Genomic DNA, 26,573 nt, shown 5'->3' on the forward strand with positions numbered 1-26,573 from the left:
AAAATGACATTAAAAGATGTCCTGTGAGCCGCCTATCACCAAGCTATAGACTCTCACTAACTTGTCTTCTGGTTCTGTTGTGGCTTTGGGTCTTCCAGAACTCTTCTTGTCAGAGTTTCTCCAGTTTCTGAGACTTTTGATGGTGGAGAAAACTGGACTCACTGACACCATCACTTTCTTCACAGTTTCTCTGTGTGTTATGATGGTCTGTCTCTCTTCTATTGTTAACTGCCTTTTCCTTTCCATTTTTACAGCAACACACTATTTTCTGCTGTACAATACTGTTCTAATAATGCTCTGGAGGGTTTGGTGCCACGGTGGGTTCCAACACTACTTTATGCAGACAGATGGGGTTGGAAGGAATGTAGAAAAGTTGGGACACCTGTAGGATTTGGTAGCACCAACTTTCAAGGCTTGATCAGCTTCCATTGCTGCAGAACAGCTTTAAGTTGTTAACCCATTTCTGTTCCCTGAAAAAGGCGTTTTTGTATAATTCTGAAATGTACATTGTTTTATCTTACCTTTTTTAACCTCTGTTAGTTCACCACTTACCTTTGTAGCATTTCAAGCTAGTCATTGGACTTGAACTTGGATTTAGTTAAAAAAAAAATGGAAAAATTGGGGCGTTCTATACACTTTTGAGCAGTAGTGTACACCTGCTCCAACTTTTTGCTGTGGAAATCTCATCACCAGTCATGAGGTGAGCGACTGGAAGATCCTGAATGTGATTTAAAACAGCAACAATGTTTGATATTAGCCACAACAGAATGCAAAATGACAATAATATAAAACAACACATACACTGGAAAAATGCCCCTCTCAAAACAAGAAAAAAAACTAACTTCAGGGAACTTTTACCTTGAAATAAGTGAAAAATCTGTCAATAGAACAAGTTTCACTGTGAAATTTTTTTTTTTCCCCACATTTTCAAACTTTCAAACGGGTCAATTTTGACCTGCAGGACGACACGAGGGTTAAACTTATTTTGAGTTTTCTTGTAAAATTCAACTCAAAACAAGATAATTTCAAGATTGTTTGACTTAACAAGATATTTAAGATGCATTGTCTTAAAACAAGTCCCTCCATCTGCTGAAATGTGTCTTATTAAGTGAATTTATCTTAAATCAAGTGGGATGAGACATTTTGACTAAAAAGAAGACAAACAGACTTGGTAAGATTTGGAGTTTTTGCAGTGTAAATACACATGACAACATGATACTAAAATACAGTCACCGGCCATTCAGTCAACCAAAAGCTTGTCTAAATAGAGTGTTTTCAGCTGACTTTTAAAAGAGTCGACTGAATCAACCAGACACAAGGACCGTGGTAAAGCATTCCACAAACGAGGAGCAACAGACTGGAATCCCAAATCACCTCTAGTTTTGTAGAGCCGCTTGTATCCACAATCTCATTCTTTCTGTCGCTACCCAGAGCTCATGACCATAGATGAGGGTTGGAACGTAGATAGATGGTAAACTGAGAGCTTCACCTTGCAGCTCAGCTCCCTCTTCACCATGACGGCTCAGTACTTGATGCCGCATCAAGCCGCCTGTCCATCTCCCCTCACATTTTCCCATCACTCGTGAACAAGATCCTGAGATACATGAACTCCTTTGCTTGGGGAAGAAACTCCCCCACCCAACCTGGAGGGAGCAATCCACAAGAATTTTAATGTTTTTTGTGGCCATTTTGACCTGTAAGATGACAGATATCACATTTCCCAGTGAACACCACAGTTTAGACAGAGGATAGAAGAAGAAAATCAGACTTCTTTATTGAACTCCCTGTGTTTTTATACTTTCCAGTGAGTCTCAGCTCACCACACATTAAAGGGGACGACACTGAAATGGATACAGATGGTTTGTACCTGACACTAGGGGTGTAGTAGTGAGGCAGTGACACGGTGGAAACACACTATGACATGAAGTGGTGCAGACTATAAAAAACATTTAGATGTTTGGCGACACCTGATGATGATGAAGATGCTGAACAGATTGAAATAAGACCTGGATTCTGACTCTGCTTTGGTTGAAAGGGTCCGCCGACGGGCAGACGTGATGTTTGGTTCAGAAATGAACTCCGTAAATTTCACAGTTTGTTGAAGCTCTTTGCTGGAGCTGCATGTGGAAGCGATTCAAACGCTCATCTTCCAATCTGTATTCATCTTCTCTGATGTGTGGGCTAAGAAAGGAGGAAGGTGAGTGAGTGTTTGTGTGTGTGCTGTGAACGGGATGGATAGCTGCATCGGGGAAATACAGTATTTACACATGTACATTTAAGAAAATAACTTCTTGCATCCGTCTGTTTCGGTTTCAGATTCGCTCCGGCTTTGTTATGTACACTATATACACGTAATGATTCTGGATCCTGTACACGAAGGAAATGAATCAGGAGGAATCCTCGGCATCAGTCCGTCCACATGTGAGCCTCTAGAGCAGGGGTGTGCAACATGTGGCCCGTGGGCCAAAACCGGCCTTCCAGAGGGTCCAATCTGGCCCATGGGACGACTTTAAAGTATAAAAATTACAGAGAAGACATGAACTGCAAATTCTAACTTTGTAAATCTGTAATTTTAAGATAATTTCTAAACCATAAGGTGTTTTGATCATAAAGTAAAATACTAGATTGCTTATTGTTCTTTTGTCATGTTGTTTTTGTTGTTTTTTTGTCTGCCTTTTGTCGTTAGTCTCATGTTTTTGTTTTTTTCTCATTTTTGTCATTTTGCGTTTCCTTTTTGTAATATTTTGTCTTATTTTTGTTGTTTTTTTGTCTTTTTTTGTCTGACTTTTATCGTTTGCTTCATGTTTTTGTTGTTTTGTATTTCCTTTTTGTCTCGCTTGTGTTTTTGTCTTATTTTTTGGTTGTTTTGTTTCTTTTTTTGTCATTTGTTGTCTCATTTGTGTAATTTTTGTGTCGTCTTTGTCTTTTTTTGTTGCTTTGTAACTTTTTAATCAATATTTTGTCTTTATTGTTAAATTTCATGTCATTTGTCTTATTTTTCATCATTTTGTGTCTCATTTTTGTAATATTTTGTCTTGCTTTTGTTGTTCTTTGTCCTTTTTTTGGTCTGACTTTTGTCATTTTGATCAATAAGTAAAATACTACATTGTTCAGTTCCAGATACCAGGTACTAAATGTTTTGTCTTTATAGATCCTCTGTGATCTGGAAGTTGTAATGTGTAAATGATAAACAGGCATAATGTTGTTGAAATTGAACTTACTTTTCTGAAGAAATTTCAGGTTGTTCAGGATGTTTTGTAAAAAGATAATTCCTTAAATGTGAACATTTTCAGAAAGTACTTTTTTGTACCAAAACAAAGGGGGAAAAATTGGAGTTGTAGTTATTTATAGGTTATAATGCTGTGATTTTACTGGTCACTTGAAATGAAATTGGGCTGAATGTGAACTAAAATGAGTTTGACACCCCTGCTCTAGATAATCTGTCATTTAGGCTGCAAGTCATTAGCTTTATAAACATCTTAAAAAGATAAAAATGTGAACTTGTGTTCTTTTGCATTCTATGTACACAACCATGACGTCTGAAATCAGTCCTCGTTGCACAGTCTCACATGTCCCCAGAGAGTTCACGGGTTCAGACATTCAGACTCTCCTCTGAAGCTGCTCTGTCCTCCAGTTTATGTCATCAGAAGCTCAGTGTGGAGCTTCAGGGGGAGTTTATGGGAGAAGAAGGGGAGCAGGGCGCCGGGCTGGGGCTGGGAGAGGGGACAGATTTGGGCGATGGATGACAACTTCCAGCAGCGTCTGTTTCGTCCTCTTCTCTGCCTCCTCCTCCTCTTCCTTTCCCTCCCCCTGCCCCGTGCCCCTCCAGGCCCTCAGAGTTCTCCAGCATCTCCTGGATGAGAGGAGGCATGGAGCCGGGTATCTCCATCTTCAGGGTGATCACTCGCTCGGCTCCTGCGAGGAAAAGGTGCAGAATGAAAGGTTAGAATAGCAGGATGCAAAACTTAAGCATGTTTGAAGTAAGAGCGACCGCTGTTACGTGCACGTTGGTCTCACCCTTCACACTGATGCTCCTGAGGTCAGTGATCTTCATCAGTATCTTGGGGAACATGCAGGGTTTATCAGGCCTCCTCCTCCTCACATAGATCTACACACACACACACAATGATATCAAAAAGAAAAGAGACTTTTATCTGCTTTTGCTACTTTTTGATATTTTTCTTTGGACAAATTACAAGTTCATATTAAGATTTATACTGGGAGGATGATAATGTTTTGTGTGTTTTGGACTTTGTCGCCAAAATCCAGGATTTTTTTCAGACAAGGAAACAATATTTTTTGGTGCCTGTAAATGAAGACAGCAGGAGGGTTAAAGGAGAAGGCTCTACTGGCGACAGTAGTCTGATGTTATGAATTATGAGTATATGCTATCAAACTGGTGGAGAGAAATGTTAATCATGCATTTCTGTGCATTTGATTTCTGCAAAACAAACGAATAAACAACAACTTTGGTATCAATATCAGCAAATATCCAAATTCGGGTTGGAGCTAAAAACAGTGGATCAAACTTTCTAATTCTGTGACAGATTTATTTACCGTTCTATAATTTTATCGCCAACAATTCCTATGAAAACGAAAGATTCATAGTGTCTTTTATTTATTTACTGTGTGTCTGTTCAAAGCCATAAAGCACCACAAACCAGTGAGCTGCTGCTGCACTGTGACTTCTTTCATTACCATCAACACACACGCTGGAAATTATTTCACCTTAATCCAACACACAGTGTCCTGCTGCTCCAAATACTCTACAGTACCAAATGTGACTTAATTAAACAACCTATTTTAAAAGCTTCAGCAGAAACAAACAGGGAGAGTAGATTTACTCCACTTATGACCTATATATTTTGTCTGTTTCAGCACACATCTTTGTTTTGAACATGATGACTGCAGGCTAATAAAATGCTAGCAGTGCTACAGTAATAAATTCATGTCAAACCTTCAAGGCTTCAAGCATGGGCTCCTGAAGAACATCCACCTTCTCTGACTCCTCCAGATCCTGACGGTCTGCACAGAAACACGACAAAAAACACAAAAGTAAATGCACTGCTACGAAGCATCACCTTCATGTGAACTCAAAAAGATACTTTTTCCTCTAAACTTTCATCCGGAGACGGTGGATGCAGTACCTCCACAGAGCAGGCAGATGGCGCTGAGCAGTCCGGTCTCTGCATCGTCCATCTCCAGCGGCAGCAGCTGGTTGGCGAAGGAGAAGACGAGGTCCGTGAGTGGTCCGAAGCCAGCGTTGTGCATCTGGGTGCGGTTCAGGGTCAAGCCGTCCGAGAAGGTCATGGTGTCCTGGTCTGGGGTGTAGCGGGTGCAGATCCTCAGAATCTAGGAAAAGTAGCCAAAGTAGGAAAGGAAAAAACTTGACCTCAGGTATGTCAAGGTGGATTTTTTATCCTCAGCTGGACGTCTCTCTGTGTGGGGAAATTAGTCTTTGTTTGGTTCAACTTGTGCACCAGAAACCCACCAGAATGTCGAGGCAGGCGGCTTTGAGCAGCGTGATCTGATCAGCGATGGTTAACGTGGTGAAACCAGGAAGCTGCTTGGCGAACTCCACCGTCTTGATGATGCATTTGGTGGATAATTCGCTGAACTTGTCCCAGAGACTGACGTCCAGAGCGACGCGGTGCTCAGAGCTGTTGCTCTGCAGGTTGGGAGGGAAGGAAGAGACACAAACCCTTCAAGAAAACTATGGAGCACACCTGAACTGTGACTTCTCTTGATGTGGGTTTTTAAAAACAGAGCATACTTGTTAGTGTATTTTAGCAGAGTGTTGGTGTGAGTACCGTGGTGTATTTCCCCAGCTGACCGAGCGAGGGGAAGGTGTCCTGATGGGCTCGACGAACTCGTTCAATCATCTGCTCCGTGTCGGCCGACAGGACGTAGATCTCTGCCTCTCCCTGCCTCTTCTCCTCCTTCTTCTTCTTTGTTCTGTCATTTCGCACCACTGTTGGTGAAAATCAGCAGAGGATTTAGCTCAGACATTAGTTACAACTATTTAATGCCATCTAATACAACAAGTCTGCGCTAAATTGTACTTTGGTGAAGCTTCTACATTGTTGTTTTTTGTTGTCTGGAAGGTGATGATACTACTTTATGTTTATTATTGTGGGTGGTGGTGAACTGCATGACAACAGGAGCACTTTTTACCCTCCTGTTGTCCTCATTTACAGGCACCAAAAAATATTGTTTACTTGTCTGAAAAAAAATCCCACAAATTTCTGAAAATTTGCAAAACCTTCAGGAAGAAAATTCCAATAATTCCTTAAAAGTTTCCCTTAAAAGTTTTATTTTAAAAAAAATCCCCCAAATTTGGCAAGAAAATTCTTGTAAATATTTTCTAAAAATGAGTAAAAATCTTCCAAAATCTAATCAATATAGGCCTACAGTAACTTAGCTTAGCACAAAGACAATGGAAAAAATGTAAGTCCTAAAGTTAGCAGATGCATGGGTCCTATTTATGATAATTGTTTTCTTTCAACGTTAGCTAAAATGAACACAGAAAGGATTTATTTCATGTTGCATATTGAAAATTGGGTCCCTTCACTCTTTCCAAAGGTGCAGAATCTGCCTTTAGGCTCCTGCAAAACTCAGTAAGTAACTTATTAAATCTCATTTGTTTAATCCAAGCAAGAAGAACAAGATGCAGTCCTCCATCTGGATATGTCCAGGGTTCATTTTTGGCCGGAAGCTTGGACTTCCTGAAGTTTCCCCGGGTTGCTAGGTAACCGCGCTGTTATGATGAGACCTGATTAAACAAACAGGTCTCTTAGAGGTGCCTGGAGGCAGATTCTGTCACCTTTGAACAGAGCCAAGCCCCTTGTTTCCTGTCTTTATGCTGAGCAAACTCTTACTAGTGAGCGATGACAGTAGGATCACTTTGGATTTGGATCAGTATTCCCAAAAATCACACACACCACACCACACCAGCTGCTTTAAAGAAAACCGCTCCATCATGTAAAATATTCATCTCCCTCCATGTTGGGTTTTCACACCATCTGAGCTTGTTTTGAATTTTTTCTTATCAAATCATTATTTTTTTGTCTGCCTCTCAGAGTCGACACCAAAAGTTTTGAATTCTTTCCGTGTATTTCAGTCATCAACATAACGGAACTATCTCTAAAATATCAACAGAACTTGCATATTTAACAGCAGCAGGAGTAAAAGTTGAACATTTTCAGGGACTTTTGTTTCCTCAAACTCTCAAATTTAACTGCGGTTGATGGTAATTCTGGTGAATTTCTGGAAGAATTCACAAGGAAGAATCTGGGTTGCCAATGAAATCCCAATGTGATGGATGACCTCCTTAAAAAATGTTAATTTTTGGCAGTTTGGTCAATATTTGTGCAATACTTCTGTCACTGATATAGGACATGCTATTTTAAGATGCATTTTGCATCGATTTTTTTGCACAAAGTTACTTTTCTAATGTTAACCCCAAAAACCAACAAAACCAAGACAAAATATTACAAAAATGAGACACAAAATGACAAAAGACTAAACAAACGACACAAAAGAAAACAAAAGAAACAAAAAATTACACAAAAAAGTTGCAAAACAACCAAAAAAATGGACAAATGACACAAACAGAGACAAAATATGACAAAAGAGAGAAACAAAACAACAAGAAAAATAGACTAGCAACACAAGGGAGACAAAAAAAACCTACAAAACGACAAAAATCATGCACAAAACAATGAATAAAGCAAAACACAAAGTGATAAAAAGCAGACAAACACAAGCGACACAAAAAGGAAACAAAACGACAAAAACGGGAAACAAAACGACAAAAACGAGATAAACGACAAAAGACAGACAAAAAAACAACAAGACAAAATATTACAAAAATGAGACACAAAATGACAAAAGAACAACGAGCAATCTAGTATTTTACTTCATGATCAAAACAACTTGTCATGGTCTCGAAATTTATTGCAAAATTATAGCTTTACTAGTTTATAATTTGCAGTTAACGTCTTCTCTGTAATTTTTACACTTTACAAAGTTGTCCCGCCGGCCGGATTGGACCATCTGGAGGGTCGATTTTGACCCGCGGGCCACATGTTAGACACCCCTGCCTTAACCCTTTGATGCGTAGAGCACATCAGGAGATACCCATTTTCCACTGGATTTGGGTCACTTTTGACCCAGGTTATGCATCAAAGGGTTAAATCACCTCATTGGGTTTTGTTCAGGCTTTAAAAACTACATAATCACGAGCCAGATACTGTATCTTCTCATGATGTCAGCGGCTTATCTAAGCTTGGGCTTGGTTGTTACAAATTTGTAACAGGAAGCCTGGATTACAAACTCCGGCTGGAAGACATAAGGTGTGTCCAGAGTCCCTCTTTTGTTCTCTTGCTCAGCACTCCCTATGCAGCAGACAATACTTCACTGTATTGTGACTAATAAGTCGACATTTCAGACACTCATGAATCATGACTATTGGACGTCATCACTGACAGGGGTAGGGGGAAGCGCCCAGCAGTAACTTTCCTTTACACTAACCCTTCTGTTTGTCTCCATTTACGGGCACCAAAAAATATTGTTTCCTTGTCTGAAAAAAATCCCAAAATTCAGCAAAAAAATCCCACAAATTTCTGAAAATTTGCAAAACCTTTAGGAAGAAAATTCCAATAATTCCTTAAAAGTTTCCCTTAAAAGTTTTATTTAAAAAAAAAAAAATAAATAAATAAATAAAAAATTTGGCAAGAAAATTCTTGTAAATATTTTCAAAAAATGAGTAAAAATCTTTCAAAAAATGAGTAAAAACATCTAAAGTGATTCCATGTATATCAGTAAAACTTCTAATATTCTCTTAAGAACATTCACATAAAAATCAACCAAAATCCAGTGAAATTCGCTGGATTTTGGTTGATTTTTTTTGTGAATGTTCTTAAGAAACATTTTTAACATTTCTTTTTCCAACAAAAAAATGTTCAAAAACTTCCCAAAAATGTTGAAAATGTGGACATCAGAAGTTTCACTGTGAAAATTATATTTTTTTCCACATTTTCAAACTTTAAAACGGGTCAATTTGACCCGCAGGACGACACGAGGGTTAAAAGCATTGCATTGCGGGGACTGTTAGCAAAAGACTAATGTACAAAGAATGGCACCTTTTTTTTTGGTCACTTATGGGAAATTTTGAAGACATTGCACAGTAAATCCACAGTGATTTAAGCATCCATTTACCAGAAACGGTGCGAGAGGATGGGACGGTGTAATTGGCTGCACTATGGGAAAGGAAACATCCAGTATTTTAGGAGCTTGACTCATCCCATGGACTAAATTTCAAGACACCTTAGCCTCTGCTGTGTCAGCTTTATGGAAACATAAAGGTAAATCTCTGGAGTGCAGTTTAAAGCTGTGAAACAGCAGATGGGAGAGTGATGCAGGAGTAGAGGAGGTAAGCATGAATGACCACCAGAGGGAGGCAGACGTCGAGGTTAAAACACATCACTAATCAAAATACGGAAGTCATCTAAAGTGCAGCTCTTCAAAAAACTGTGAACAAGCATTAACGTTTCACAGGAAAGAGGCTTCAGATGCTTTTTCATCCCTTTGTCCACAGAGCAGCATTCACACACTGTACTCACACTCTTTGGACATGCCCACATCGAGGCACTTCTGCAGCCGACAGGACTGACACCGGTTCCTCGTCACTTTGTTTATGACGCAGACTTTGTCTCGGTGGCATGTGTACACCATGTTCTTCTGGATGCTCCTCCGAAAGAAGCCCTGACAGACACAAATGGAGGCAGTAGTTGACAGAGAGAAGCAGGGGAGCAGAATACAACACAACACTGTGAGCATGAGTGGGTGCTGTGGTTTTCTGCATTGAAAATGGGGATGACTGCCACACTGCACATCATTTCCACATATTCTGGGAGGGATGGCTGAGATATGATGGGATGGCTGCATGAATATGGACTCAAAATCTTCTAACTGAAGGAGATGTTTTTGTGTTTTATTTATTGATTTATTCGTTGATTATTTACTTTGAAATCCTGTATGCCAAGCCAATAATGAGCTGCTGGAAATGTTGCTGTTGCTTTTTGCAATGGATATAGTTTGTGTACGTCTGTCTAATTTTTCAGGTGTTGTTAAAATCTAAATTCTTTCAATAAAAAGAGAATTAAAAAAAAGAAAGAAAATGAGGATGACCTTGAAGGTTGAACCAAAATTGCACCACTACATAAAATGTATTTATAAGGGGGATTAATTTAGCTGATGTTCTGCTGGTCGGGGGTCGCTGCAGGGTCTGACACTACATGACCATAAGCACATTAAAAAAACCCACACACTGATATCACAGCAGATATTAATTGCAGGCGCAGATTCTTTGTTGCGTGTGTGGGATTAGATGAAGCAAAGAGGCTTACTGATCCTTGGGGTGCTATAAAGGTCGCGACCTCTTCACGGACACATTATGCAAATCCCCGGTAGTCGCACGCTCTCCGTTGCTATTTCATTCAGGTTTTACAGCTGTAGCCTGGATGTGCCTGCTGATGTGGCCCAGTTACCCAGGACGAGTGTTGTAACAGTGTGTTTGTGTTTGTGCAGGTTTTAACCCCGTGTGCTGCCTACCTTACAGCCCTCACAGGCGCTGACTCCATAGTGGTATCCTGAAGATTTGTCCTGACAAACGAAGCAGGGCTTGTAGACACGAGGTGGAGGTGGAGGTGAAGGAGGGCTGGGGACGAGAAGATCCTCCCCTGAACTTGTGCTCTCGGTCTCTATAGCTGCAGGAGGAGAGAGATTATATTTAGTCGCTTTAGTTTGCTCAGACTCCATGTCTCTGTTAGTTGTATTTTACTAGAAACGACTTCTGATGTCCAGAAAATGGCATTTAACCCTCGTGTCGTCCTGCGGGTCAAAATTGATCCGTTTAAAGTTTGAAAATGTGGAAAAAATAATAATTTTCACAGTGAAACTTCTGAGGTCCACATTTTCAACATTTTTGGGAAATCTTTGAACATTTTTTGGTGGAAAAAAAGAAAAGTTAAAAATGTTTCTTAAGAACATTCACAAAAAAATCAACCAAAATCCAGTGAATTTCACTGGATTTTGGTTGATTTTTGCAAGAATTTTCTTGCCAGATTTGGGGGATTTTTTAAAAATAAAACTTTAAGGGAAACTTTTAAGGAATTATTGGAATTTTCTTCCTGAAGGTTTTGCAAATTTTCTGAAATTTGGGGAATTTTTTTGCTGAATTTTGGGTTTTTTTCACACAAGGAAACAATATTTTTTTGGGTGCCCATAAGTGAAGACAACAGGAAGGTTAAACAAGTCTGGAGGAAAGATGGGTCAAAGTTGGCTCAGGCTGAGTATATTTTGGACACAAACTACGCCCAGTTGTTAGCTATTAATTAGCCATTAGCTGTATAATAAGCAGGCTTACCAAAAGCTGGCTTCATAGTTGGAAATAAACAAAACATGTAAAATAAGTAAAAGCTGTTATCTTCTGTTCTCTGTTGAAAAACTGTGGATTTTTCACAGCAGGTAGGAAGCAAATCATTTCCATACATGTATGAAACAAAGTTGTAAAAAAATGTAACAAAGAAAATCAAATTTGTCTTGTTTCCATGAGCTACTCTGGAGCAAAAAAACCAATATAGGCCACGTCGTATGCAGCTGAAATAAAGACGACAGAAATAATACTAGTGGTTTTCCAATGGCCTAAAGCAAGGGTGTCAAACTTGCGGCCCGTGGGTCAAAACTGGCCCGTCAGATAACTTTGTAAAGTGTAAAAATTCCAGAGAAGACATTAACTGCAGATTGTAAATTTGTAAAACTATAAAACTATAAATTTAAAATAATTTCTAGACCATGACAAGTTGTTTTGATCATAAAGTAAAATAAAGTAATATTTTGTCTTGTTTTTGTTGTTTTTTGCTCTTCTTTTGTCTGGCTTTTATCATTTGTGTCATGTTTTTGTCGTTTTGTTTCATGATTTTGTCATTTTTTGTCTCGTTTGTACATTTTTTTTGTAACTTTTCTAATTTTTTGTCACTTTTTTGTTTTGTTTTGTGTCATTTGTCTCATTTTTTGTCATTTTGTTTCTCACTTTTGTTGTGTGTCAATTTTGCCATATTTTGTTTTGTTTTTGTTGTTTTTTGTCTTTTTTAAAAGTAAAATGTTATCTTATTCAGCTCCAGATACCTGTGTGTGTTCCTTTGTAGAAACTCTGTGATCTGGAAGTTGTAATGTGGAAATGATAAACTGAGGCATAATATTCTTGAAACTGAATTTATTTTTCTTAAAAAAATTCAGGATGTTCATAATGCTTTGTAGAAAGAAAATTCTTTAAATGTGAACATTTTCAGAATGTATTTTTTTGCACTAAAACAAACGAAAATTTTGGAGTTGTCATTATTTATCGGTTATTATGCTGTGATTTTACTGGTTTGGCCCACTGGAGATCAAAATGGGCTGAATGTGGAACCTGAACTAAAATGAGTTTGACACCTCTGGCCTAAAGCCTTAAAAAACAGAACCTATGAGAGAACTACAGAAAGAAGTCTTCAGGAGCTGTTTTCATTTAGGAAAGATGTAATTATTTCTTCAAGTCAAATGTATTAGTCATGTTTCATGCTGTCTGGAGATGATGATGAGAAAAGCAGCTGATCAGTCGTGAGCTGAATGTCTGCGTCAGAACCTTTACTAAACAGGTGGTTTCATCTCCCATTAAATAACTCTTTCTCAAAAATTAATTGTATCAGGAGAAGGGGTGGGACTAGAAAAGCTTCGACTTCTTCCCACTCTTTTTGAGCAACTTATTCATTGTATTTTGTTGTTTTCTTTTTATGTTGAACTGTTCAAAATAAGCTTTCAAAAAAAATCTGATAATAAAAAATGGGAACAGTCTACATAAAATATCTACCTTTTTCACTGCAGCTGAATTGGCCAAAAGTAGTTCTTCTTCTTTTTTTTCACATTTGTGCAAATGACTCACGCCACTTTATTCCTCATCTTTGCCTTTTTTTTTGCTCTGTACATCAAATGTCCTGCATTCTGCTGTGATAAAAACATCTGAAACCAAAAGGGACAAATTAATATTATCATTTCTGGCTTGGTTTGGTGCCCCTGGTGTTTCATCCATCAGAGTTACCATTAATTCTCAGCAGATAACTAAATGTGATTTTGGTTGGGCTTTATTCACTATTTTATCATTTTAATACTTTTGCTAATTTAATGAGAATTGCTCATGAATGCGGTTTAAAAGTGATGAAATGCTTCAGAAGTGCATTACAGAAAATGTCACATTACATCTGCTATAAAGCCTGTTAAAACATAATTTTCAGCTGAGTTTCAGCTGCTCTGTGTCTTTTATTGCTGCTGACAGCACTCTGTGGGCAGGACTGGCCCACACATATCCCAAAATCAGACTAATGAGTTTTCTTACTTTTTTGGTTGGCCGTAAAGAAGACAAAGAAGAATGCTGGGAGTGAAGCTACTTTCACTGTAAATGCAAACTCCATGTCTGAAAAAAGGGAAGGGTTTTCTCCTGAATGTTGCACAACAGCGGTCAGATTATAATTCCTCAAATGTCCTGTATTCATTTGTCACATCAGCTTAACCCTGTAAAACCCACTGTTGCACAAATACACCATCAGTTCTATTTTTTAAAATATTTTTTATTTTATTTATATATATATATATATATATATATATATATATATATATATATATATATATATATATATATATATATATATATATATATGTATATATATATATATATATATATATATATATATATATGTCCCAGATGATCAGATTTGACCGTAACACCCTCACTCTGTGTCCAGGCTCTCTCAGCTCAGTCTGATCTCTTGTCTTATTTTTCTCCACAGGCAGACTGTGATATATTTTGAGCTCCTGACCCCTCAGACTAAGAAATCAGGATCATCTGCGACTCCTCCCCTACTCCCTCTTTCACTCTGCCTCCTCTAACCTCTAACCTAACTCACTTAAACACACACACACACACACACCTACACACACACACACACCTACACACACACACACACACACACACACACACACACACACACACACACACACACACACACACACACACACACACACACACACACACACACACACACACTAGTCTCCCCTCCCCCTGCTTTAGTAGCCATACCAGACATTCCACTATGGAGGAGATTCAACTCCCCTCTACTGCTCTGCTCTGTTTACAGAGAGGGAGAGGGACAGAGAGGAAGAAAGAGAAGAGATCCTCCTCCTCCTCCTCCTCATCCTCCATCACACCATCCCTCCATCTTCCCCTCTCTTCATCTCTCCACTGTCTTTTCTCCCTTCTCACTGGCACACCAGCCAACAGTTCCCTAAAGCACTTTCTGACCCGCTTTAAACTTCTCTCAGTTCTTGTCTAACCCCCCTCCTGCTTCCAAGTCGCTCTGTTTTCATCTGTGTGTTCGTTAATCTCTTCCTATTGCTTCTCACTTCTGCTTTAGCGTGCTGGACGTGACGCACGCGGCGACGTGTCCGAGCGAAATGCGCCTCGTTTACTGTAGCCGTAGGTTTTTGTTCTGGAGAAATGCTTTCTTCTGATTGTTGAAATAAGACGTTTTAACAGAGGGTGACTCATCTCTCAGGACGGGTCTCAGGAGGAAGATGTCCTCCCATCTGAATCAGATTAGGTTATTAGCGTTTATATAAATTCACTGAACATCTGTAGACGTTTAGTGAAAATGAACAAGTACAGTTTTAGATGCAATAACAATATTTAAAGATTCAAAAAAAGCCCACGTCTAGGTATTCGTGAGACGTACTGTAAGCGTTAATTAATCTGTCAGTGAGTCTGTTTTTTTCTTAATCAATCATTTGCTTCAAGTTCAAAATTCTGTGAAAGTTTTTGGGACAGAAAATGGTGAAAAATGTCTCCAAACACCAAAGAAGGCCTCCTCAAATCACAAAGATTTTCCATCTTTAGTCATAGAGGAACAACGAAACCAGAAAATATAAAACTAAATCTGCAACTGATTCTGTATTTTTTTTAGAATTCTCAAAGTGACTGGTCAATAATTTAATATTTAACCACAAATTATTTGATAGATTCTGCAGCTTTAGTCCAAACATTCCAAATATATCCACCAAAAATTACAATAAATAAACTGAACTCCTTGAAAGTATAGAAATTTCCACACACTGACCTTTCTAAAAACAATCCCTGTCAACTGTCAACAGAAAAGGCATTATAATTGCAGATGAATTCAACAGCAAAGTGCTCCACAACAGCATCTCTAACAATCAAGACCAGATCACATCACTTGGATTTGCTGAACGGAGCTTTACTGGAGGATTTTATCGATCTCCGGCCACAGGAACTCTGCAGAAGTCCTGATGGTAACAACTCACACCCACCAGACAGAGGCTGTGATCCATCACTGAGAACTGCCTGTCGTTTCCTCACCACTTGGGATCCACAAAAAGTAGCGTCACACTGTGTTGTTGTTGGAACTGTCAACGAATGACCAATAAAAAACAGAATCTATCCGGCACTACAGAGCTTCCACGTTCAGGATCTGACTGCTGTTCATTCACGGTTCCCTCATGATGAATCCTAACGACTTCAAATAAAAGACGCTGAGCTAAAAGACTTGCTCAAGAGCCACAATTTAGCAGTGTTAGCGTGTTAGCATGCTACCGGTCATTCTACTCAGGTTCCACATTCAGCCCAATTTGATCTCAAGTGATCCGGACCAGTAAAATGACAGCTTAATAAACTATAAATAACCACAACTCCTAATGTATCCTTTGTTTTAGTGCAAAAAAAAGGTAAGTTTTGAAAATATTCACATTTAAGGAGTTACCTTTTTACAAAACATCATGAACAATCTGAAATTTTAACAACTTTATGTCTCAGTTTATCATTTACACATTACAGGTAGAAACAACATAGAGAATCTATAAAGGCAGAAAACATTTAGTCATCTGGAACTGAATGATATAGTACTTTACTGCATGATCAAAATGACAAAAAAGACAATAAACTACAAAAAACACACAAAACGGCAAAAGTGACGAACAAAATGAGGTAAACGATATGACAAAAAACAGAAAAAGCCAGAAAAATTAGGCAAGAAGTAAAAAAGCGACAAAAAAAATGGACAAACGACACAAGCGAGACAAAAAAAGACACAAAACGAGACAAAAAAATGACAACAGCGAAAAACGGAATGACAAAACATAGACAACACAAGCGAGACAAAAAAAACACAAAACGATGCACAAAACAACAAATAAAGCAAAACACAAAATGACAAAAATGAGAGAAAAAACACAAGCGACACAAAAAGAAACACAAAACGAGAAACAAAACAACAAGAACATGAGACAAACGACAAAAGTCAGACAAAAAAAGGCAAAAAACAACAAAAACACGACAAAATATTACAAAAAAGAGACACAAAATGACAAAAGAACAATGAGCAATCTCTGTATTCTACTTTATGATCAAAACAACTTGTCATGGTCGAGGAATTATTTTAAATTTACAGTTTTACAATTTGCAGTTAATGTCTTCTCTATAATTTTTACACTTTACAAAGTCGTCCAGCGGGCCGGATTGGACCCTCTGGAGGGCTGATTTTGGCCCGTGGGCCGCATGTTTGACACCCCTGGCCTAAACAAAGGCTCACACGGCTGCTATCATAACTTTCTGCCCTTTATGCTGAGCCTGATATCACTCCCTCGCTCACTGCTCCCTGTACAATAGTAGTTTACTCTATGGTGGGCAGTAAACAGAGACTTTGAACACTTCAGCATTATCTGGCCTCATCACTGGCGGCTTTATTGTTGCTCCGGTGTCATTTTTGTATCTATAAACAGTGATGCATTGCACAACGGGGGTTGTTTGCGAAAAAGGTTGCAGGGCTTTCTATTCAAATACAATAGCAGTCAGTAAATAACGACATATGGCTGCAGCTTAACATGGTTTTCAGTGTTGTTTAATGTGCCAATAATATTTTAAATTAATCATCTGGTGTGTTACACGTCAAGCAGATGAAAATACGACACCTGTGATGTCGTTAAACGTCTTGTTTAGTCCAAAGTCCAAACCCAAAGGTATTCAGTTTATTATCGTACATCAACAACAAGTCCTATCATTTGATGTATTTGTTTTTCTTTACTGTTTCTGCCAAAAAGAAAAAGACTAAAAAATGTATAAATGATCAAAATAGTTGCTAAATAACAGATTGTTGGTTTCAGCCCTTGTAATTAAGGGGTTATTGTGTACATACCCATACTTTTGTCAAAAAGTAACAATTCAAAGCCGTACTTCATAATAAACGTTAGAGCAGGGGTGTTCAACATGAGGCCCGCGGGCCTAAAGCGGTCCTCCAGAGGCTCCAATCCGGCCCTCAAAGTGTAAAAATTACAGAGAAGACACTAACTGCAGATTGTAAATTAGTAAAACTATAAATTGAAAATAATTTCTAGATCTTGACAAGTTGTTTTGATCATAAAGTAAAATACTAGATTGGTCATTGTTCTTTTGTCATTTTGTGTCTCGTCATAGTTTGTCTTGTTTTTGTCTTGTCATTTTATGTCTCGTTTGTGTGCATTTTTGTGTTGCTTTGTAACTTTTTTGTCAAATTTTTGTCTCTTTTTGTTTTTTGTCATTTGTCACATTTATTGTCATTTTGTGTCTTATTTTTGTCATATTTTGTCTTGTTTTGTTGGAGTTTTTTTGTCTTTTTTGTCTGATTTTGTCATTTTGATCATAAAGTAAAACATTATATTGTTCAGTTCCAGATAGCTGTGACTAAATGTTGTGTTCCTTTGTAGACACTCTGTGATCTGGAAGTTGTAATGTGGAAATGATAAACTGAGGCTGGATGTTGTTGAAATTGAACTTATTTTACTTCAAAAATTTCAGATTGTTCATGATGTTTTGTGAGAAGATAATTCTTTAAATGTGAACATTTTCAGAATGTCCTTTTTTGCACCAAAACAAAGGAGCAAATGACCAGAATGGAATGATGATTTGATAATGTATGTTTTGTGTCTCATCGTGATTCGATAAAAGCGACTTGGAGCCAGCAGTCAGACGAGAAGCCAGAGGGCTGTGATGACTCGTGTTTAGCTGCGGTTTGGTTTATCAGGCTTCAATCAGCGGCCTCTGTTTGTCCTACGCCTCTTATCGCTGTCACGATCTGTATCCTCTTGCTAAGCTTTAAACAAGGTGAAAGGGAAGGTCAGTTTTATTGTCATTATACAAGAAAACAGCGTTAGCAGCAGCATTGTGCACATTTCAGTTAAAAAAAAAATAAAAATCATAAAATTCTGTACCTAGGACAGTTTGCATTTTTTTATTGCATATTTTTGCTTATTTATCTGTATTTATGGTGGTGGGAACTACACTCTTTCTGCTTTTCCTCGGGGATTAATGAAGTATTTCTACTCTATTCTATTCTATATCTATTCTACTCTAAAATAAAGTACAAAATATTACTTGATGCAAAATCCATGTTGACACCTGCATTGCTTTGAAATTTCTAAGTGTATTTCCGTGCTAATAGACAAGTAACCATGTGGTGAAATGGGTACAGTGGAGGGTCATAAATTTTAAAAACAGGGCTGCATTAATTTAAGCCTTGGGGTTTTTCCAGGTCAACACAAGTCTGCTCCAATTTTTGCTCTTGTGCAGCTCCACTGTACTCCGGGTCAGTTTAGTTCAGATCTAACAGTGACAGCATTAAATGTTAGTCAGAGCTGGAGTAAGCCGTTTACCAAATGTGATGTAAAACAGTGTTAAATGGTCGCCCCGGGTGGTGCTGGCTCCCTGCCAGCAGACCATTCCTGAATAGAGAGCAGCCGGCTCCGAGGCAGGACGCTCATCACCATGCTGGACGCTCCTCCACAGACAGGTAACAACATGGAACTGGAACTTCTGAAACTTCATTTCTGTGGACTCTCTGTTGAGATGGGCTGACATTCATTATCACTGCTAATCATTATTCTCTGATGTCAATCCATAACCACCAATTAGCACACGAACAGTCTGATCCCATTTGTGGACAGACTGTGTTGGCTAGCCCATCCCTGGTAATACCATTAGTATATGCAGTTTTATTTCATAATATTACTCTAAACATATACGTACAACACTGTTCAAACGTTAAAAGTCACCCAGACAATTCCATGTTTTCTATGAAAACTCCCACTTTTATCCATGTACTAACATAACTGCACAAGGGTTTTCTAATCATCAATGAGCCTTTCAACACCATTAGCTAACACAATGTAGCATTAGAACACAGGAGTGATGGTTGCTGGAAATGTTCCTCTGTACCTCTATGGAGATATTCCATTAAAAATAGTCATTTACCACATTAACAATGTCTAGACTGGATTTGTCATTCATTTAATGTTATCTTCATTGGAAAAAAAAACTGTTTCTCTTTCAAAAATACGGACATTTCTAAGTGACCTCAACCTTTTGAACAGTAGTGTATATCATGATGTAGTGCATAGGGGAAATCTATTTACCATTATAGATTAAATAAGATGGAAATGTTTGTCTGTGGCTAACCAGGTTGAGTAATATGTGACAGATCAAGGTATCTGTTTACAATCAGCAACGCTGTAAATCCAGTGCTGCCAAGAAGCAGCGACAGCCCATTGATTTGCTCACTGTGGCGTAATGCAACCAGAGTTACAGCTTGAATTACGTGCTGTTAAAGGTGCACTAAAGTCTCATGTATATCATGCAGCCCTAAAATTATTCAATGCGCTTTCATTGTGGAGGTGCAGAAACCCGACTTCATATTATAGCCTGAACTGCAGAAAATGTACCAAATGTTTTAAAAACGCCTTTTAAATTATTGATAATGTTTCAAGTGCCAAACATTTGATGGCTCCAACTCCTCATGCAGAATTTACTGCCTTTTTTTCATGCTTTTCTTGGTGTGACATCATACAGAATTTAATACGTGAGGGTGATCGAGCAAAACAAGACATCAGACAACATTTTTCACCGCTACCTGATGTTCTACACATAGAATGATCGATTCACTGAGATAATTACTGGCATCACCACCAAAAATAATCATTAGTTGTGTACTGAGCTTTGGACAATATCGTTTGACAGATAGCTAGATAGACAAAATAAACATGTCAGATGGTGCCCTAGATTTCTTCATGAGTAAGGTAGATGCTGGAAAAGAAACGCTATAAAAATGTAATGTCATAATAAAATACCACAGTTATCAGTATCATCATGATATTGTCCAAATGTGCTAAAAATGTCCAAAAAGGACAAGTCCATACTCAAATAAATTCCCAGAGTTTTAATGAGAAGTACAATTAGCAGCACAATACACTTTTTGTTTTCATAAACCTGAAAGTAAAAATTGCAAATTCAACGTCTCCTGGATTTTAAATGAATAAAATATGTTTGTGGGTTTGGTGACTAAGCTATACATTGTGGTTTTGTGTGCAGTGAGCGAATGGAGTCACACAAGCAGCAGAACAACGTGTGCTGCTTTAACCACAGTAGGAAACACTGAAAGCCACAGTTTATATTATTGACAAGTTATCTGCAAATTAGACAGGCAAAGCAAGACTTTTTAACCCGTTCTGAAGTCCCAACATCATGCATTGAGCTCAAACCTTTAGCATTTTGCTTTGACTATAAAGTAGTGGGTCAAGATCACAAAGACGCCTCATAAGATTCAAAGCATCGCCCCGTTTGCAGGGATTTTCTGCAGACATGGTGACCATTTTCAATCACTTTTCCCTCTGTGTTCTTACAAAAACTAAAACACAACCAGCTTCAGACTTCTCTTCTTCTTCAGATTCCTCTTAGAAGACTGAAAAATCTCCAGAGCTCCAGCATGCCGTGTTTTTACTGACCCAAAACAAATCTACATTTAATGCTGCATCTGGGAGAATGCAGCTAACTTAAGGTGAATTTGCTGGGTTTTTAGAAAAGCAATAACCAGACATGATTTAAATGAAAACTGGAATTGGTAACACTAACCAACTGGGAATTTTACTGTGGTTTAGCATAAAACTGGTGGCTATTTCATCCCGATATGCAAATCACTGGACACTGATTCCATATAACCCTTTTGAAATTTCCCTGCATTTCTTGCAGGCATGCATGAATGTCTATATGGATACATCAGCCAGCTGTGTAGTATCAGGGTTTGCTGTGGCATCCTATAGTTTAAGTGGACCACATGAAGCTTCAGGGGAAAAGAGCAGAGGTGACTTTAAGCAGGGGTCAGCAAGCTTAATGAACGCAGTGAGCATTTAGGATGTACTCAGTAAAGTAGCAGCAGCTGCATAATAGAGAATCACATCCAGGCTTATTGTAATGCAGGGGTGTCCAACATGCGGCCCGCGGGCCAAAAGCTGACCTCCAGAGGGTTCAATCCGACCCGCAGGATGACTGTGTAAAGTGTAAAAATTCCAGAGAAGACATTAACCACAATTTGTAAATTTGTAAAACTACAAATTTTAAATAAATCCGAGACCATGACAAGTTGTTTTGATCATAAAGTAAAATACTACATTGCTCTTTTGTCATTTTGTGTCTCATTTTTGTAATATTTTTTGTCTTGTTTTTGTTGTTTTTTTTGTCTGTTTGTCTGGTTTTTATCGTTTGTCTCACATTTTTGTCATTTTGTGTTTCCTTTTTGACTCGCTTGTGTCTTTTGCCTCATTTTTGTCATTTTGTGTTTTCCTTTATTCATTGTTTTGTGTGTCGTTTTTTTCATTTTGTTTCACACTTCTATCATTTTTTGTGTCATTTGTACATTTTTTGTTACTTTATAACTTTTTTGTCTAATTTTTGTCTCTTCTGTTTGTTTTATGTCGTTTGTCGTTATGCGTTTCATTTTTGTAATATTTTGTCTTGTTTTGGTTGTTTTTTTGTCTTTTTTAAAGCAAAATACTACATCATACAGTTCCAGATAGCTGTGACTAAATGTTTTGTTCCTTTGTAGACACTCTGTGATCTGGAAGCTGTAATGTAGAAAAGATAAATTTATAGGTTATAAAGCTGTGATTTTACTGGTCTGGTTCACTTGAGATCAAATTGGGCTGAATGTGGCCCCTGAACTAAAATGACTTTGACACCCCTGTTGTAATGGATCGGTATCAAGTGCTGATCTGTTCATTCTTAGGCTCTGGATATGTTTTGTCTACCTCGTACTGCAAGTTTTGCAAAGCTGGTCTCCTTTGTAACAGCTGGGCTCTTTACTGAGGGAAACAATTTGCATCTTTACAGCTCCTCTCTCTTTCTCAATAACAATCCAAACCCTCAGCTAAACTGACAAACACTGCAAAGTTACAGACTGATGCAACCTAACCTAACAGCGACTGCGTTGTTAATTCTTTCCTCTTTATGCCGTCTCGAATACCAGAGATGTGAAGATGTGACATGAGAGAGGAAGAATGCGGACAAAGACGTGCTATGCCAGAGGACTGTGTCTAGAACGAATGAATTAATAACCAGCTTTCCACTGCCGCTCTTTTTAGCTTTTATCTGATGGCGGTGCGATTCCACACACACAAACACACACACAACACACAAAAAGTAGAAAAACACGGACATGCAACCGTCCACCTCCTCCCCTTTTCACACAGTCACACTCAGGTCAAACTTGGTCGGTATACCCTCACATTCCCAGACAAACTGTGAGTGTGAGTAAATGTATGTGTGCATCACTGCTTGTGTGTGTGTGTTTTGTGTGTGTGTGTGTGTGTGTGTGTGTGTGTGTGTGCGCGTCTCCAACAGACAGAAAGAGAGGTCATTCAGTGCAGAGAAGTGATGACTGGGCAGCTGACACAGGAAAGAAAGAGGCAGATAGAAGGAGAAATAAAGAGAGGGAGAGATGTAGGTCACTTCCCAATTGTCAGTGAGTCATTGCTCTGGATCACACACACACACACAACACACGTATAACACACACACACACACACACACACACACACACACACACACACACACACACACACACACACACACACACACACACACACACACACACACAGTGAACCACAATGCCCCTGAGCCACTGCTTACATGTCGCTGCTGAATATGTGTGTGTGGCTGCAACTGTGCACGGCCTCTGACCTTTGAACTAGCTTGACACTCTTCAATCCAGTCACGCAACAAAAACGAGCACACACGCACGCACGCACGCACGCACGCACGCACGCACACACACACACAAACGGAGGGCAATTCTCCCTGTCTTTACAGCTTGAATTTACGAGCACTCCCCTCCTGCTTCTATACGCCTCTCTCCGCTGCTTTTCACCAAACCAACCAGAGTCCACTTTGCCTCTTTATGACTTTGCACAAAGGCCGTGTCACGGTGACATCACAGCGTCATCAGCCTAAGGTCACCGCCTGGCGCTGACTGTGTCCAACATGTGACGCTGAGGAGCAGCAGCAACGCCAAATCATAGCAGTAAGGATCTGTTTGTGACACACGGGGCGACCGGTCCTGAGTTTGAACACAGTTTGAACACCGAGGCTGACTGGACTTCTGAGAGGAAATATATGCTTCTGTGTCACACTTAAATATTATTCTGTGCTGTAATCATAATGCTGAATGCTGAAATTGCCAAGAACTAAAAGCTGGAATCACTGAACGCCAGGTGCCGTTTACTGATTCATTCATCATGCAATCAAAACAGTCCCTTATACTAATAATATTTCAGTTTTTTTAAGTGAGGTTTTTGTACTGCTATACAACATTTTGGAAATGAGAAGTAAGGATTTGGTGGAAAATAATTATCATCCCCAAAACAAAATATCACAAAATGTAGTTACTCAAGCTTCTGAATGATACAGAACCATTTTTTAATCTTTTTGTTGAAATATTTTCCTTCTAACGTGGCGAAACTGTCATAAAAATGTTACATTCAGTCAGTTTACCATATATATTTATTATATTCTTTCTCAAAATAAAACTTGAAGGCTCCCATAATCGCTTTAAAAGCCAAATAGACACAAATAGATAAAATAACCATTATCAAAAAATATTATTTCTAGCTGTACTTTTCTCCCCATAATTCCTGTTGTTGTTTTTTTATTACTACATTTACAATACTACATGCAATAATAAACCAGTGCCATATAAAATGTGAATGTGAATGCACAGTGTCACTTTTAATGGTTCAAATGCTGCTTACGTGCAATTTCCTGACCATATTTGTTCGATTTTATTGGTTTTTATTTCATTTTATTTACCTCCCATGTTGCATATATCTGGCCTCCTTTGCATATGTTGTCATTTTTAATATTGTCCTGTCATGCACATTTGATTTTATTAATTAAAGTTGATATTTTACTTCTTATTGGTTGTTTTAAATGCACCGTCCAGCAGAAGCTACTTATATTTTCATGATGCCCCCATGTATGATGACAATAAAGCTATTCTATTCTATGTCAAGCAATCTGTGACACATTATTTATCAGGTTGATGACTATCTTCTCAATTAATCCATTAACTGTTTCGTCTATAAAATCTATGCAAACGGCGACAAAACTACTCATCAAAACTTGCTGAAGCCCAACATCATGATATATTTTCACTTTTTTGTTGTTTTTGTCCAACTAACAGTCCAGTACGACCGAAAATCCCAACAGCCTTAACTAGGGTTGCTTGAAAAATCTCTCAGGACTTTCCAACTCTGTGCTCGTGAGAAGCACTAAGCCGGAGCTCAGGATGGACTGGATTTGGAGCACGCAGGGTTTGCAGGCAGATCCTGACCTACTGAGATCTACTCCACTCAAAACAATCCCCAAGTTGTATAATGCACGGTGCAGAGAAACAAAGACGACACTTTAATTCGCCCTCATGACACCGCCTCAAAGGTGGGTCATCTTGAACCGAATGGAAACCAGTAAAAATGCTGTCAGACTCGAAGACGCCTGGAAATCCACACTTGGACGGCATGAGGATGAAATCATATGCCAAAACACAAGGAGGAACAGCAATCACAAGCTGAAACTGCATGCATTGATAGCACGAAACTGAAGAAAATGGGCCTTTATGAGATGCTTATGTTGCAGAATCTCCAAATGCTATGAGGAACTGGTGTCTACTACCCATTTCCCAGACTAAAAAAGAAGTTGTGGGACACCTGATATCAGAAAAAGAAAAAGGTTGCTGGCATGTGTCCCAGCTGGCACCAGCTGCAGGATACATTCATTCCCCCTGAGCTGACTGAAATATCAAAGAATAACTAAAGAGATCATGTATTTCACAAATCAGATCATGCAGTTGTTGTTTGTGCAAGTCCAAAAGGACACTCACAGTGGCTGGATCCGCTCCAGTGTCTCCTCGTCACCAGCGAGCCTCCGAACGGACGCTGGAGTCCTCCCACCCCGGACAGGAGCCCCTTCTCCGGCCCGAGCCCCGGGGGTCTGTGGTAGTAGTCCATGCTGAGGAACGAGCCCGGGCTGGGGCTGCTGGGGCTGGGGCTCAAACCCACCACATCCACGCTTTCGTACATCCCCGAGAGGAGGGGAAGTGGCTGTTTGATCTCTTTGTATCAAATAGAGGAGAGAGGGGAAGGGAAAAAAAAGATCAAAGGACGGCGAGGAGAGACAGAAAGAGGGAGGGAGGGGGAGAGGAAGAGTTCACATCTTCATAACAGACTGATAGGAGGGTGAGGAAGGGGGAGGAGAGAGGAGGAGATGACCGGTCCCGGTGACCTTTCAGCCCTTGGAGAGGAGGGGGGGGACTAGAAGTCAAACTTTGCCGTCCTTTGTGTCGCTCTGCTCGGGTGAATTTGTCCGTCCAAATGCTACAAGTGCTGCTGGAGTTGTAGCCCTTATAAATAAATAAAACGAAAGGAAATAACGTCGGCCTAATGTTATAACACTACACCATCACACTGGCTTCGGTTCGCCGCCGCTAGCCGTCTTAAACACACATATTACTCGCTCGCTGCCGTTTAAATCCCCCGCATGCCGTCAGTGAACGCAGCCGGAAAAAAAGTGGCGAAAAGCGGCGTCCTCGTCCTCCTCCTTCCCTTTCTCCCCGGTCGCTCCGGTTCACAGAGTCCACGGCGGGGAGAGACATAAAAAACACATTAATACTGAATGCGAGGCGTCATGGTGAAGTTGCAGCCGAGCGGCAGAGCGTCCGGAACGTGGGGGAAAGTGGCGGTGGGAGCGGGGAGATTAATCCGAGACGCTCGGTCGTCTGCGTCCGCCGCTTGTTGCTGGTTTGTGGAGGTCCAGCGGCGGTGCAGGCGGAGTGTCCTGTGGTAACCTCCGCTCTGTACCCGGCGGCCTCTCTCTCTCTCTCTCTCTCTCTCTCTCCCCCACTGTCTCTCTCTCTCTCTCTCTCTCTCTCTCTCTCTCTCTCTCTCTCTCTCTCTCTCTCTCTCTCTCTCACTCTCATGAGCGACACCAGCTGCGCGCGAGCTCCACCTACCTGCCCTGCGCGTGCCTCTAAAAATGCTCCACTAGCAACATGTAGCTAAAATGTAACTAATTCACCAAAAATAATGATACAAAAATACAATATTTCTGTTAACCCTCG

General features: G+C 39.4%; 1 protein-coding gene across 1 annotated transcript; it reads right to left on the reverse strand.

Moving 5' to 3' along the window:
- Nucleotides 1–1,749: 1,749 nt before the first annotated feature.
- LOC111584526 (retinoic acid receptor alpha-B-like) lies at nt 1,750–26,342 on the reverse strand. The gene is made up of 9 exons (XM_023293684.3): nt 25,338–26,342; nt 10,615–10,769; nt 9,624–9,765; nt 5,811–5,971; nt 5,492–5,668; nt 5,148–5,352; nt 4,958–5,025; nt 4,018–4,108; nt 1,750–3,915 (listed from the first exon to the last, which is right to left on the reverse strand). The coding sequence occupies exons 1-9, from the start codon at nt 25,534–25,536 to the stop codon at nt 3,665–3,667; spliced, it is 1,449 nt and encodes a 482-aa protein (XP_023149452.1). The 5' UTR covers nt 25,537–26,342; the 3' UTR covers nt 1,750–3,664.
- Between the last annotated feature and the right edge of the window lie 231 nt (nt 26,343–26,573).

Source organism: Amphiprion ocellaris, chromosome 19, assembly GCF_022539595.1.
Source record: "Amphiprion ocellaris isolate individual 3 ecotype Okinawa chromosome 19, ASM2253959v1, whole genome shotgun sequence".
In the NCBI taxonomy this organism is placed as follows: Eukaryota; Metazoa; Chordata; class Actinopteri; family Pomacentridae; genus Amphiprion; species Amphiprion ocellaris.

Bases quoted from the DNA above. Each gene is read 5' to 3' on its own strand.
- LOC111584526 (XM_023293684.3), bottom strand. From the start codon at position 25,536: ATGTACGAAAGCGTGGATGTGGTGGGTTTGAGCCCCAGCCCCAGCAGC. The intron at 10,770-25,337 runs GTGAGTGTCCTT...CTCCTCCTGCAG, and splicing joins CTGGAGCGGATCCAGCCACT to CTATAGAGACCGAGAGCACA. The intron at 3,916-4,017 runs GTGAGACCAACG...TTTTCCTCGCAG, and splicing joins CAGGAGCATCAGTGTGAAGG to GAGCCGAGCGAGTGATCACC.